This window comes from Chelonoidis abingdonii, chromosome 3 (assembly GCF_003597395.2).
Source record: "Chelonoidis abingdonii isolate Lonesome George chromosome 3, CheloAbing_2.0, whole genome shotgun sequence".
NCBI classification, from domain to species: domain Eukaryota; kingdom Metazoa; phylum Chordata; order Testudines; family Testudinidae; genus Chelonoidis; species Chelonoidis abingdonii.
Genome location: NC_133771.1, coordinates 137331980 through 137348756, shown reverse-complemented (window position 1 = coordinate 137348756; position 16777 = coordinate 137331980). Strand labels below are relative to the sequence as shown.

General features: G+C 37.8%; 1 protein-coding gene across 1 annotated transcript in view; it reads right to left on the bottom strand.

Moving 5' to 3' along the window:
* DISC1 (DISC1 scaffold protein) overlaps window positions 1-16777 on the bottom strand; it is a 399613-nt gene that overhangs the window by 44335 nt on the left and 338501 nt on the right. Inside the window, 1 exon segment of the mRNA XM_075064148.1 lies at window positions 1867-2122. Coding sequence (XP_074920249.1) covers window positions 1867-2122 — 256 coding nt within the window.

Sequence of the window (16777 nt, the reverse complement as noted above, 5' to 3'; positions counted from 1 at the left end):
CACACCTTTCAGGATCTATGGGTCCTACACATGCCTATCACACCATGTGGTTTATCTCATGCAGTGCACTAAATTCCCCAACAACTACTATGTGGGTGAAACCAGACAATCACCGAGCTCTTGAATAAACTCGCATGGAAAAATAAGACAAAAACACCGTATTGCTGGTGGGTGAACACTTTTCATAAAATTATCACTCTATGTCTGATCTTTCATTCATGGTCCTCAAAGGAAACCTAAACATCAACTTCAAAAGATGAGCCTAGGAACTTAAATTCATAACTCTGTAGAAACCAAAAAATCATGGACTTAATAAAGACACTGGATTTATGGCTCATTAGAACAATCTTTAATCTTTCTTTGCAATTCCAGAGCAATTTGGTTGATTTCAATGGAGTTAATCCAAGATTTATGCTGCTGCAACTGAGATTGGAATTTGCCTCTACTAACCTTGACTGTAGAAGAATCAGTCACAGTCAATCCTAAACCTCCCTAGATTCTCAGTTGTACTTTTGGAAGAAGTCAAGCTTTACCCAAGCAACAGAATTGCTGGCATTATCTTTGCAGATTCACCAACAACAGCAGATAAAATTAAAATCACAGCTGGCCATTTAGGATGAAAATGCCCTCTATGTTACAAGTTGTCCAGCTATGTAGAACATTTTATTTTACAAAAGGTTGAAATTACCATTCACAGCCTGATTCAGAATAGAATTTTACTAGACCAGATGGGAATTTACAGTAGGGTAATGGCCTGACTTCTGCTAAATCTCAGTCAATAGAAATGCACAATTAAATATCAATTTTCTAAGTGGTTCAAAGTTCAATGGCTGTTAACAGTAAGTGCTCTTAAACAAACACATGTTTAATTTTTGACAACAAAATTCTAAGGAAATAAAAACAATGCATGTCATAGGGTTTTGGGTTTGTTTTTTTTTGTCACATTACATGGTGTTGTTGGATGGTATGACTCTTTAACAGCTTGCTTATCCTTGCAGTGCTGTTAAATGATTACTGGGTAGTTGTAAATATTTGACACAGAAATTCCAAAGCAAACCACAAAACTTAAAAGAAATATGTCAAGTCCTTTAAGCCTCCTCATTTTTTCCTTTTTAATATTTGATGCAAACTGGAAGTCTGCCAGCATCTGAACTGGAAAGACAGAGGACTGGTCTACACTAGGGGGCGGGGTCGATGTAAGATACGCAACTTCAGCTATATGAATAGCATAGCTGAAGTCGAAGTATCTTATTTTGACTTACCTCCCGTCCTCACGGCGTGGGATCGTCGGCCGCAGTTCTCCCTGTCGACTCTGCTACCGCCGCTTGCTGTGATGGAGTTCCGGAGTCGACAGGAGCGCGTTCAGGGATCGCTATATTGCGTCTCATCTAGATGAGACGCAATATATCGATCCCCGATAAACCGATCGCTACCCGCCAATCCGGTGGGTAGTGTAGACATATCCTTAGACCATTCAACTGACATTAGAGGACCCTGCTTCTCCTCTCCCTAATGCTAATGTAAATCAGGAATAAAAAGTCAATTAAGTCACACTAGCATGAAACTGATGTAAGTGGGAGAAGACACAGTTGATAATTTGTGTTAAATCCATAAAGAATCTTATGAGAATATTTTCTCCCAAAAATCAATATGTACATTACATATTCTCTTTCTTTCTTAACTGTGAAAAGATTGATGGTGAAAGGAAAAAGGATTGAGAGAGTTTTCATAAAGCTATTTTATTTTTGTCCTTATTTGAGGCCAAATCTAAAGTTAATTCTTAATCTGCTTTGCTGACCCTTAACCCTCCCTCTCAAAATGAAAAACAATGACATCATTCAACAATCTGCAGAAAACTCTAGATACCTCTTTGAGTTCACGGCATTTGGTTTGAGCAGTGGGGTATGGAACAGCGGCCTGCTCTGTGCCTTTTGCAAAGTGGCTTTCTTTTCCTCTCTCTGTGTCCGAACAGTGATCATCAGCAGCATCCACCTCATCTGTTCGGCCCTCTTCTCCCTCTGAAACACAGCAACCAGCTTCTTTCAGCTGAAACTCTTGGAACAACAGCTGACAGGCCTCCAAGTCAGCTTCCCACACTCTTTTGAGCAGCTGGTTCCCACAGCTGAAATAAAAGGCAGAGGAAAATAAAAATTTGTTTCAGGGAGAATAGCTCCTAACACACAACCTTTTTTTAAACCTAATCAAAAGGGCAAGTCAATGCTCTCAAAGAGGTCAGCACTTTTTAAAATGGTAATGAGTTATTTCAAGCTGAGAAGCAGTAGAGGGATTTATCTACTGCACAGTGGATGTCAAGAAAAATCTGTAAAAATGCTATTACCTTCTGTGGTGTGTTCAGTAGGTAGATTAGATCCCATTCTAATTTTACTGAAGTCAATAGAAGTTTTGTCATTGACCTTAATGGGAGCAGGATCAGAGCCTTACTCATTCCCAGTGGCTTTATATCTGTACTGTGAAAAAGTACTCACATAATCTTCCTCAAGTTGTTCCAAGAGAGGATGTTATCACTTCAACTAAAATATTATTTGCTGCATTAAATATGTTGGTCAAATTATACTTTTAAGAAAATAATGCATGTAACTTTTCAGATTCTTGCTACAATGAAACAGACAAAAATCTAAAGCATCAGTCAATCAAGTTTTATTAATTAAATTAGGGCTGTTGTTTTTACTCTCCCTCAGCCTTCTCCTACCTTTTTTGTCTATTTTCCCCAACCTCACTTTGTGGTATTGTACTGTTTCCTTTTTTCCAGCAGAAAGAGGAGTTGAAAGGAGGCTTCTGTTTAGAATTTCTTAATATTTTGCACGTCTGCATCTTCTTTCAATCAAAGATCTTTAAGTGCTTTATGAATATTACCCTGCAAACCCTTCATGTACAGTTCTTCAGTTGATATCAATGAGAATTCCATGCATGCAAGGTTTTGCAGCATCAGGTACTTAAACTTCTCAGTACCATGACAACACACAGGCATATATTATCTTCATTTTACAAATGCTAAATCCGAAACACAGAGAGGTTAAATTACTCGCTGAAGTACAGTGAAGTGAGTCAGTGGCAGAGAAGGGAATACACCCCACAAATCCTGACTCCCATTTCACTGCTCGAATGTCTAAATTTTATCTTAGCATCTAATAACTGCAGCATTTTGTATCTATCAATGTCCTTCAGATCTATCAGTTATAAGTTAAAAAATTTAAACAAACCAAACTGTTATTCCAACTTTCTTGACTAAATCAGATATTCAATTACCACAGATATTTAAAAAGAACAGGAATACTTGCGGCTAACAAATTTATTTGAGCATAAGTCTGTAAGGTGCCACAAGTACTCCTGTTCTTTTTGCAGATACAGACTAATATGGCTGCGACTCTGAAACAGATATTTAAGATTTTCACTCTGAACACAGAATATATTAATTGCAGTTAGTAATAAAATGCTTATTTGAGTGACAAATTTTTACTTTGAACAACATTTTTTACTGCACAAATAAAACTCACCAACCCAAACTTGAAGCTGCAATATTTTCAGAGTACAAATATGGATAATTGGGAGTCAGAAATGGAGCCACTGCATTAGTGCTTACAGTTTGTATGAATGCATATTTATTTAAGGTGGAATGTGACATGAGGTCTTCAAATTGCTGCCTCAATCCCAATGGGTTCTGAGCAATGCTAATTAGAAGGGAGAGTGGGAAGGGGGGAGAGATCTTCAACACATGCCACATGATAATTCTGTGTTCCCTCCAGTCAGCACTCCACCTCCAAGTAAAGTAAAATAAAATAAAATAAACCCTACTATTTTCTGTACTAGATGGTGCGTGTCACTACAGAGTAACAGTTACATAGTTAAAAACTTTCCCTGTAGGTATACCTCTGAAAACTTTCTTGCCGCTTATAAGAAGTTTGTCAGCACCAATGTATAGTATTTTATGAGATATTCATTTTAGACAACTCAAGACTTGACTGGAACTTCTAACAGGTAGCCCACTTTGATTGTTCAACTTAATAGAAAACTCCACTGATACAATTAGGATAGAAATAATGATATATGCAATAATTACTGTCAGAAAAACAAATGGTGTTTGAACTACTACAAAGCAGCAGTGTCTTGGGCACGTTACTCACCCACTACTCAAGTCATTTGGTCAACATGAGTTGATCATGATTAAGATTTACACAGATTTCAGCATTCCATAAATACTGTACATGTCTTTAATAGCTTTAGGTGTATTTCAACGACATTATTATTTTGCCACTATATTAGTAAAACTCTGGTACTACCTGATGTATCTCTAACTAGGTTATCAAATATGAATATTAATAGACTCTATGTTGCTGAACTTTTCAACTGAAAGCAGTAAATGCACAGATGCTTTTGATGGTCTGAGTCTATTTAATTCTTGGGGCTCTACTTCCATAATTTATTTTAAAATTACTGAAAGTTTAGAGACATTTTTTAAACAAGAATTTTGAAAATTGCAAACAGCAAACACAAAACCACATGCCAAATAAATAAAATGTTTATGTGGTCCAATTTTTTGAATATTTCAGAATTTTAGATAGATAATTAAATTATGGTGTTTAGCTTATTCATATTAAATCCACTTTGTAAATGCTTAAGTTTATGGATGTTTGTAGTCCTAGTGAAGTGGATGGGACTACTCTTCTTCTTAAATTAAGCACAGTATAACTCTGTAGGATTGGACCTACATTGTGGACAGGTCAAGATTAGGTCACACTTTATATTGAAGTTACATTTATAAATACATTATTCAATATTAATAATTGACTAATAGATGTTATACATGCATGTTACAGACATAACAGTATGTATTAAGTACATCAATCAAAGGTATAACAAGAAACCTATTGATTTGTTGGACGTTATAACAATCTATAAGAATTGATTAACCATTTATTAAAACATATACTAATCATTTACTGATCCTTTATAAGCTATTTATAAGTGTATTCTTTATATAAAAACGCATGACCCAAGATTATATATATATAAAAAGGGATTTGTCCACCGAGGCTTCTTTCCATCTTCTATTAAGTTTACAAGCTATTTCTCCCCTCAGTCTTCGTGCAAGATTCACAATGATGTCAACAGGAGTTCTGCATGTGGCTCCTCAGCAGAATATTGCTCTAAAACTATTTAGAGTGTTAGCTGGAAGTCCAGGAAAACAGGTTTCCTACTACAAGCACTGCAGACACACACAAGTCATCTTTGGCTCTTGCACACTTTAGCCTAAATGAAAACATATGCCCATGTAAGTAAGAATAGACAAAATATTTTTATAAAAAGTAACAGGCACTAGACAAGGTGACAGCATTTTTTGTAAATCTCCATGCAGCTTATCTCAGAGATGTCTTCTGATGACTGAACCAAAGAAAAATGGCTCATGATCCACAGTGGCCAAAACACTGTTTGTGTAGAAGATATTGTTCTTTTAACTGACAGAATGAACCTCTGTGAGGAGCCATATCATGAAAGCCAATAAAGTGAGACTGAAAATGAAACCAAGCATAATAAAATTCATATTCAATAAATACACATGCAAAAACTTTCCAGCAGTGGGAACATAAATTAAATAGAAACAAATAAATGTGTAACTTAAAGAACTGATTCCTAACAGAAAACAGAGTTGCCAAATCTCCAGGATTGTCCTAAAGTCTCCAGGAATTAAAGTTTAATCTTTAATTAAATATTATGTCATGTGATGCAACCTCCAGGGACATGTCCAACCAAAACTGGCAACTCTGTTGGGATCAGGACTAAAGTTTTGATTTAGGAAAGCACCTACGCACGTGCTTACTTTATACACATGAATAAGTCCCATTGACATCAAAGGGATGTAAACATGATCAAGTGTTTTCCTGAATCAGGGCTTAAGTGCAGGCATCAAGGAAAAAAACCTTAGAATTAATGACATTCAGGAAGATGAAAGATGTTTACTATTGATTCATCCTACAGTGTACGCCTTGGAAAAGACAGTGGGTCAATAATTTCCCAGTCTGCAAGCCCTATTCAGGACGCCTTATTTACCCTGTGATCAAGAAAAACTTGAATTGACATTAAGAGTTTTCCCTAAGTAAAAAATGCCTAAGGAGTGATGAAATGGGTCTGACAGAAATAACCAGGGAAAGTCATTATAAAGGATACAGGATACCATTTAACATCAGAAGGAAATATAGTCTCGTAAAAAGGGCATAGGATTGGGAATCAGGAGCTTTGGATTCTATTTCTAGCTCTACCACTTACCTACTCTGTGAGCTAAGGAAAGTCACTTCATCTCTCCGTGCCTCTGTTTTCCTGCCCACTCTCTGTTTCATTTATTTAGAGTCTGCTCTTTGAGGTAGAGAGCTTTCTCTTACTGTATGTCCATACAGTGTCTAGCTGTCTCTAGAAAGGTAACCATCCTAAGGGAGGCCAGGAAGAAGGAGGGAAAGAAAATCAAGAAAAGTAATGCTTAAGCCACTCAAAAAACCCAGGAAGACCATATTTTTAGAAACCCAGCCCTTTAATGTAGTTTACCGTATTACCATTAATGTTATGTATTAATAGCCATGTTTATACTTGAAGATTGCTTAATCCTTCAGAAATTTACCCTCATACCTGTTATCTCAAACATCTGTATCTAGATTTTCCAGCTTTATTTGCTTTTGATTCTTTAACATTTACTCTGCCACTTTAGCTTCCTGCCCCCTCCCTTGTATTTTTTTGATGCCTACAACTTCCCACTGCTCATCCAAACCTGCTCTGTAATGTTCCATCATGCGACTGGATCACAAGAGGCTTAGTCAGTCAAGGTCCCCACAACCCTATTTTCCATGTCAGCTCTGGGTTTAGGAATAATCTGGTAGAGAAGATACAGCTGGAGCTCATCAAACCACAGGACTCAGCTGGCACACACAAAAGAAGGAAGAGGAAAGGAATATAGTCTGTGGGGAATGGAAAACTTGGACTCAGTTCAAGCAGGGATATTGGTTTTCCCTTGCTCAGACCCTAGAAAGGGCTTTGATTTTGACTAGCTAGGGAAGGGAACTTTGGGTTGGTTGGGTTTTGTTTGTTTGTTTTTGATTTTGGAGCTGGGAACTTCTCTCACTGCCAATGAGAAAAGCCTGTTATACACACCAGAGTCTCAATTTCACATTTCGATGCCTACTAAAACAATGTTGTATATCATCTCTACGGCCACCAAGAAAGTTGGAAATCTTCTACGTTCATTACATACTTTACTCTGTACTGATGTTCCCAGGGCACCAAAACCTTGTTTCTGCTGCTCCCTTGTTTCCAAACTTGTTAACAATCCTTGTTTATTCATGAGCACTATTAACTCTTTTCTCCATCTAAACACTTCGCAATTTCAGTCTTTCCCCAACAAGGCTTAAGCAATCCTATTTCTTTTATTCCAAAATAGCTTTTTTTTTTAAATTTCCCCTCCCCCTTTGACACTTATTTCAAATCCTTCTAATCAATTATTTCTTTTTCCTTTATTTTCCCTCCCCTGCCTCCTTCTCCTGGGACCACTTGGACGTTTGGTTCCTTAAAACCAGTTCCTCCTCCTGACCTACTTCATTCTCTTACTACATACAACATTGCTAATGTGCCACTGTCAAAACCAACTTTTCCACTAGTACCTTCTTACTCCTCCATTCTCCCCATCTTCCTCTCCTATATTTCCTTTCTATTTGTAAAATCTTCTATGGACTTGCCTCTGCCTACTTCACGGACCTTACCCCTCTCTACCCACTCCCTGCGCCTTCCCCTATTTAACAACTGACTCTCATCAGGCCTTTCACTATTGGTAAAGAATGTTTTCTTGCACCTCTGGCTGCTATAAATAGCCTCCATAGCACTTCATTTCATATCATATCTCAGCTGAAAACAATTTTTCCAATTTGCTCTCCTTTCTTACTCCCCCTGCTATTATTCATTATTTAGTGCTGTACTTTTATTATTTGAAGTAACTCTGTAAAACTTCTTGTGATTAAATTTGTATGAACGATGGTGGACAAAATAAGTGTACTGTATAAATGACTTTAATTAGATCTAAATTACATGATTTACATATATCTTAACAAGTATTTTAGTTGTAAACAATGGTCATTGGAGTCTTATCTTTTTGCAAATGACTCTTCATGTCCTTTACAATGCATATAAAGAGCTACATATATAAAATATTGTTCAATGAGATGCAGCAAAGAAGAAAGCTTTTTTAACCCATATAAAGAAATTCCTTTTAATATGCTAAGGGCTTGCCTACACAGGGTTAATAAGGAAAATTAATCCAAATTAATTAAAGTGTGAATTTAAAGTGGCTTCGTTAAACTGCATTAAACCTTTTGACAGGTTTCAGAGTAGCAGCCGTGTTAGTCCGTATCCACAAAAAGAACAGGAGTACTTGTGGCACCTTAGACACTAACAATTGTATCTGAGCATAAGCTTTTGTGGGCTAATGCCCACTTCATCGGATGCATAGAATTGAGCATACAGAGAACATGAAAAGGTGGGAGTAGCCATACCAACTGTAAGAGGCCAATCAATTGAGATGAGCTATCATCAGCAGGAGAGAGAAAAAAACCATTGAAGTGAGAATCGAGATGACCCATAGAAGGTGTGAGGATATTTTAACATGGGGAAATAGATTCAATTAGTGTAATAACCCAACCATTCCTAGTCTCTGTTCAAACCTAAGTTAATTGTATCTAATTTGCATATTAATTGAAGTTCAGCCGTCTCTCTTTGGAGTCTGTTTTTGAAGTTTTTTTGTTGCAAAATTGCCACCTTCAAGTCTGTTACTGAGTGGTTAGAGAGGTTGAAGTGTTCTTCTACTGGTTTTTGAATGTTATGATTCCTGATGTCAGATTTGTGTCATTTATGTCTTTTGCAGTGAGACTATCTGCGTTTGTGCCAGGTATAGATGGCAGAGGGGCTATGCTGCACATGATGGTTATATTATAATGGGTAGATGAGTGAAGAGCCTGATGGCGTGGCTGATTTGATTAGTCTATATGGTGCCACTTTGAAAGATATGGACAGAGTTGGCATAGGGCCTTGTTGCAAGATAGATTCCTGGGTTGGGTTTTTTGTTGTGTGTCTGGTGATTATTGCTGAGTTGGGGGCTGTCTGTAAGCGAGGACTGTCAGTCTCCGAGATCTTGAGAGTGAGTGATCATCTTTCAGATAGGTGACATTCTTGATGATACGCTGGAGAGGTTTTAGTGGGGGCTGAGAGGACGCTAATGGCATTATGTTATTTTTTTATTGGGCCTGTCCTGTAACCGCTCTACAGCCAAATGCTCTGAAATAAATGTAGTCAAACTTTACTAATCTGGGTAGAGAACGAAAATGATGCTTTAAAAGTGTTGATTGGCTCAGTCTAGCTGTGGGCTCCAGACTACAGCAATGAATCTCTGGCAGGTGATGTTAGGTTTCCATGTTCGTGACTGCAAAAGGATCTGTCCATTCTCTTCATGGAAGGTGATTTTATGCTGCACAACATCGATGTGTGGGCCAGCTCAACGTTCACAATCCAATGAATGAGACTGTTCATTGATTCATCCAAGACGAGTCTTAAAGCTGTTTTGCTGCATAATGCAATGTTTGCCATCATTCCAGTGTCATGCAGTCCATATGAGAAGAAGCCAACTAGGACAACATGAAACAACTTTTGAGGTGATAAACGATGACCAACATCAGTGGCAGTTTGTGGCGATTTGAAGGTTGTGCTCTCTTGCGCTGCAGACTGAATACAAAAGTACTGCTGTCTTCTCTGGAATGGATAGTCGTGCAAGAGATTCCACTACATCAAGAAGATGGCCACTCCGACAGTCATTGGAGCCTGGGAGGAAAAGTGTTCAGCTACACCACTGTGAATCAGGAAAGATTGTTACCAGCCATTCAATCAAGCTGGTCTGATGAGAACTGTCAAGGCCATTGGACAAAACAAGCAGCTTCAAGTACCTCCGTGGAAAATTTCCAAGTTAGTGAAGCTAAGATAAAGGAAGGTGTCTTGTTGATCCTCAATTTGTGAACTTCTTCGAGATGATGCATTTGACCATGCACTGCGTGGCAAGGAAGACGGCATGGAAACTCCAGTTAGTGGCATAATTTTCTCGGAAACAACAAGGCAGACCAACTACAGTATAGGTGGAAAACCTCCTCAAGGCATACAAAAGTTGTTGCAACATGTCACTAAGGATACATTTTTTGCATCTCATCTAGATTTTTTCCACTAAACTGCAGACAGTGAGCGTGATGAGCAGGCGAGCGATTTCACCAGACATTGCAACAGAGAGAAACGCTATCAGCAAATGGAGCCCATCGAGACTATGCGGATAGTGACAAGAAACTCCATTTAATGAATCAAAAAAAGCAAGAAGCGGCGAGTTAGACACTGAATATGGACAAACTATGTACATAATTAGTTTCTCGCTTTGTTCAAATAAATTTTATTTTATAACCCTTTGCTGATTTTAAAGTGTTACATTAAACAGGGACAGGTAAAATTATTATGTAAAGCAACATAAACATCTGAAAAGACTGAGGTTACAACTTTATGATTAAAACTCTACTATCTACACAATATACATAGACATAAAATGTAAAAACTTAAATATCTTAGAAACAGTAGCCAATCAGTTGTTTTAATTGTCATATTTGAATTCAGCACATCAAAATACATAATAAATACCACATTTTATCTCTGAAGCAGATGACTTCTCAAAAATTGTAGACCAGTGTAATAGGTGACTTCTGGATACTCTTCTGGCTCTGTCAATCTGTTTTTTCACTTCAGCAGGTGGATATTGTAGTTTTAAGAATTAAACCTTCTGTTGACATTTTCAAAGCGAATTGAGCTAAACCAAATTAAAACCACTTTAATTCTGACTATGAGGATCTACACAGGGATTTAATACAGTTGAGTTTGATTTAATACAGTTTAACTAATCCAATTTAAAAATCCATTTGTATTAACTTTCCTAAGAGTTCCCCTGTAGACAAGCCCTCAGAGTGATTCTGAATACAAAGAATTTACATAGGTTTATTATTGTAAATTTATTTCACAACTGCTATAAAATTAAGGACAAATTTTTCAAACATATCTAAATTACCAAAACAGAATAGAAGACTAAAGAATGTGGAATGGTAAACTAAATGGATGTACCCATTTTGTGTGTATAGCAGCATGTTTGTATTAGCACCTGAGATGCACACTTTTGAAAATTGTTCAGCGAAGGCCAGAGCCTTATTGTTCAAAGCCCAGAGACAATGCAGAAATATTTTAGTGGGGAAAATGCACTGCTGGACTGTAACACAGGAATAGGAGCCACTTACCCATGCTATTTTCTTTCAACATTCTATCTCTCGTTCTCATCTTTTTGCTTCTCTGGATTTTGACTTCTAGAACATTTTCATGATGGGAAATATGTGCATGTTGATAGACTTAAGTGATTAGATTTAAATTGTGCTCCTCCATATAAATCGCATCCCCATGCCCATCCCCACCAATTTATATGGCAAACATTTTCAAAACTGGGTCATACAATTAAATCCATATTTTAAAAACTTGTGCATGTGTCTATATTTCAGGAGACAACTGAATATTGTAAAAATTCTCAATCTTGGAAAATGCATGGTGGAAAATATCAATAAACGTATTCTGTGGTGGTGGGTGAGGTTTATTTTCTCAGACCTTTACAGTGAATAATAGCACTAGTTATTTTACTCGTGTATAGCATTTGTTTAGAAATGTTTTTGGTCAAAACATTTACAACTTTGTGTAGCAGTCTGCCAACAATATTAATACTAAAAGCTGCAGTCCCTCACTGTGCTGTCAGTATACCGAGTGCACTCTGAAACACGAATGGCTGGCAATACTTTCTACCAAATGTTTAAAAGATTAAACCTACCAGCAACAGCCATTATCCACAATTTCTCATAGGCTAGGATAACCACCACCTATTGCATCCACAGTCTATAGTATTTAAGAGATGAAATCTAAACTGAAATCTAAAAAGAGCCTGATAATATTATTTCCTTTTTTCTCCTACTCATAAAAGGATAAGCAAACTAACATCAACATCTTGAGGGCATAACTGATTTCTTGGATTTTATGTGGCCAGATTATGTAACTACTCTTTCTGTTCAAGAAAATAAAGGAGAAGTCAATTTTTTTTATTGCTGAAAACCAATAATGGATATTTTATTATGGTTATTAAAAAACAAGACAGTACAATACTAAGCAATAACAATTAGAAAATTCACTTGTACAGGAGTCAGAAGGGAAATTAATTTCTGTTTTCTTTTCATCTGCCAGCTATTCATTTTTATCTGGCACAAAACTTTAATCATGGCCTGTCATTTTTCTATCAATATTCAGTGTCACTGTGTTACAGTTAAATTATCTCTGCTGGAAACACAAAATGATAGACTGCTGCAGTTTACTGTTTCCACTTTGATTCTTAATGCAAGGTGGATGTTGTGATGGAACTGACATTGCAGATGCAGGAAATTAACTAATTTACAAAGAAATAAGTAGCGAGCACGTACTACTCAATTTAGTGCCTCTACTTACTGTACAATGTTTTTACCGTATTATCTAATCTATAATGTACAGAATTTACTGCCTCTCAAGAACTAATTTTTCTCTTTGTGAAGAAATGGAGAAATATAGTTCCTACATTAAAACTTCTACTGTAAATAGCCCTTCATAAGGGTTAAAACTTAGCTTTGGTAGTTGAGCATACTATGCAGCTTCTCAACCCTATTTTACCATTCATCTAATCTGTTGAAGTACCTTCAAGTTTGTACTAGCACAAATAAGTTCATTTCCATATCACTTGCCTTTGGATCCTGTGATAATGGTTAAGCCCCATAATGTCAAAAGTTGAGAGTTTTGTTTCTTTCATTAGACAGCGACGGTTGAGATGAGATTTTTTCTATATTATTTAATATATAAATCAGATTTAAATAAAAGGCCTGATTCAGGGAAGCGTCTCTACTCAGGATAGCATTTATGCATGCTCCTAATATTGCCTTAATAGGGATGAACTGAAGCACGCATTTAAATGCTTTCCTAAACTGGGACCTCAGAGCATATGTGAATGCCCTCAGCTTCCATTGACTTCAGCCATTCAAAAGCACTTATGATTTCACAGGCACTGCCAACTCTACTACCAGAAAATTTCAGTTTCCAAACTTTTGCAACTAGGAGAAAACACAGCATTTGAGATTTGAGACCAGATTCTCAGATGATCTAAATCAGCATAGCTCCACTGAAGTCAAAGCAGCTATGTCACTTTACACCAACAGGAAATCTGGCCTGACATTTTGAAACACTGTTTAGGTTGTACAAGAGAGAATGAGTGCTTGTTTCTTTTAACAAAATGATATGCATAAGGACCCTGATCCTCTCAACTCCAATTACAGTCACTGTGGGTTGCAGGTGCTCAACAGCACACAGGAGAAGCTCAGTACACAGACCAGTTCAAGTTTTTTCTTTAGAACCATCATGTTTTTCAGGTTTGCTTCTTGTATATACAAATACACATTCTACAAAAAGCTTCCTTCTACCAGAGTTATAAGTTACAAGTGACGGCAGTAAATGTCAATTGAATGTGTGATGTGAGTCATAATTTGGGATGTGCTGAATGAACTGAGTTTATTCAAATGAATGACTAAAAGACAGGAAGAAGAAATGCCCTTTGGTTGAGCAAAGGCTTGAAATTTGGCAAGGGGTGGTCTTTGTGTCAGGGATGTCTCCCACTCTATATACTGGCTTCTGGATAGGACAGAGAGTCAAGTTCAAGGTCTTGGTCCTTATTTCCCAGGTGCTCAATGAACTGTGCCCAGAATATCTAAAAGATCACCTAAAAGCTCTGAGATTAGGCTTGTGGTTCACAACTTCACTCCTCAAGCACAATGGAACTTTCTGTCACAAAAGAAAATCATAGAAGATTAGCGTTGGAAGAGACCTCAGGAGGTCATCTAGTCTAACCCCCTGCTCAAAGCAGGACCAACACCAACTAAATCATCCCAGCCAGGGCTTTGTCAAGCTGAACATTAAAAATTTCTGTGGATGGAGATTTCACCACCTCTCTAGGCAACCCATTCCGGTGCTTCAGTACCCTCCCAGTGAAATAGTGTTTCCTAATATCCAACCTAGACCTCCCCCACTGCAACTTGAGACTATTGCTCCTTGTTCTGTAGTCTGCCACCACTGAGAACAGTCCTAGCTCCATCCTCTTTGGAACTGCCCTTCAGGCAGTTGAAGGCTGCTATCAAATCCTCCCTCACTTTTATCTTCTGCAGACTAAATAAGCCCAGTTCCCTCAGCCTCTCCTCATAAATCATGTACCCCAACGCCATAATCATTTTTGTTGCCCTCCACTGGACTCTCTACAATTTGTCCACATCCTTTCTGTAGTGAGGGGCCCAAAACTGGACACAGTACTCCAGATGTGGCCTCATCAGTGCCGAATAGAGGGGAATAATCACTTCCCTTGATCTGCTGGGAATGCTCCTACTAATCCAGTCCAATATGCCGTTAGCCTTCTTGGCAACAAGGGCACACTGTTGACTCATATCCAGCTTCTTGTCCACTGTAATCCCCAGGTCCTTTCTGCAGAACTGCCTCTTAGCCAGTTGGTCCTCAACCTCTAGCAGTGCATGGGATTCTTCCCTCCTAAGTGCAGGACTCTGCACTTGTCCTTGTTGAACCTCATCAGATTTCTTTTGGCTCAATCCTCCAATTTTTCTAGTTTACTCTGGATCCTCTCTCTACCGTCCAGCGTATCTACCCCTCCCCCCAGCATAATGTTATCTGCAAACTTGCGGAGGGTGCAATCCATCCCATCATCCAGATCATTAATGACCTGGCTGAAAAGCTCATCTGTGCAGGAGAAGCAGCTTTCCCAGGACTAGTCCAGACTATGAATGAATTCTCACAAGAACTAAGGACCATCATGAACCTCACCACCTTCCACTCCAAGTGCAAGTCCATTTCTTTACTCTTCCCTTCTTCAATATAAACACACAGCACTGTGTACATTAAAAAAAACTAACAAAACACTACACTGCACATGGAATTGTCCCTCTGGAGAAGAGACATGAGAGAAAAACCACAGATGACCAGTATTAGTCACATTGCTTAATGCAATAATGAAAGGTGCTCAGATACTATGGTAATGAGCATGGTATAAAAGCCTATATAGCACAGAATAGCTGATGCCCTGAAGAGCTTAGTCTAAATTTAGACCTAAAATGTATTTATTTAGATAAAAGAATACCACATTCTAAAATGTCTAGTATCTCTGAGTTCACTGGGCCACACCATTCAGATTACTCCGATCTGTTAACTGATATCACAATATCCTAACCTGGCATAACAACAGCATTTAGAAGCATCTGAAAAATAAAGTGTTAAGGTAAAGAATTGGGGGGTGTGTATGTCAGAAGATTCTAACAAAATATACCACTTCTGCCTTTTCCAGTAGTAATTTGAACATTTGTGTATTATGGGTATTTTTTTTCACTTTAGTTAATAGTGCTGAAGTTCTTGCAGGAACTGGCTAAGTTTTAAATGGGACAACTGCACCCTTTACATGCTGTGTACCTCTGAGATGTGGAGTTGATTTGGGGCTTTGAGAATATGAAATCCTGTAATAGGAATACATGGAATTTTCATCTGTAGTCACTGTTAGCATGCAAATTCCTTCTATGTTCATACATAAATTCATATAAACTGTAGGTAGAGACTACATAAGATAGTAGCCAGCTGCTCCTTTAAAAGGAAACTTGTCCCTAAAATCCTTCACTATTTGTCTTGGACAAATCAAGAAAGAAGGTTCGCAGAACGGATTCTCCCTAGACTAATGATTGGCAATCGGTTAATGGAGAATATAAATTGGTGTCCTCGGATTTAGGTTTCTTCATAGAATTCATATAATTCAAATAAGTAGAAGGAGATAAGAAAAGAGGAAAGTAAGCAAATGAGAAGGATAATGCAAGGAAAATCATACTCCATCAGTTTCCACATATGGAAATGGCAGTATTGCAAAGGAAGCGCAATAAAAGAAAATTGCTTATTCTCAGGTAAGCTAAGAGGATGCAGCACGAGAAGGGCTACAATGACATTAATTGACTTTAGTTAATTGTTGAACTGTATCATTACTGGTGCAGTTGTCAAGAATTAGAGAACAGTACACAGATTGAAATGGAGAGATGTGGGGTATTTAAGGAAGGATGGGAACATAATAAACAGTGACTAACAATTTAGAGGGATTGTGAACTTTCAGGACTTTTTCTTTTTAAGGAATGCTGATATTTGCTGTTGCTTGAGGTAGAATACTATCACTGCCCTCTGACTGATTTTGACATTCTAGGTATAAAATGTCTTGAAGGGAAGAAGAAAAGCATGAAGAAAATACATTTCATTTCATGAATAAGAACAGAATCCCTTTCCCAGTAACCTTGGCATTAACGATGTTCCACTGTAAGTCAGTCTTAAGAGTTGAACAATCAAAGGGTACGTCTACACTATGGGATTATTCCGATTTTACATATACCGGTTTTGTAAAACAGATTGTATAAAGTCGAGAGCATGCGGCCACACTAAGCTTATTAATTCGGCAGTGTGCATCCATGGTCCAAGGCTAGCGTCGATTTCCAGAGCATTGCACTGTGGGTAGCTATTCCGTAGCTATCCCATAGTTCCCACAGTCTCCCCTGCCCCTTAGAATTCTGGGTTGAGA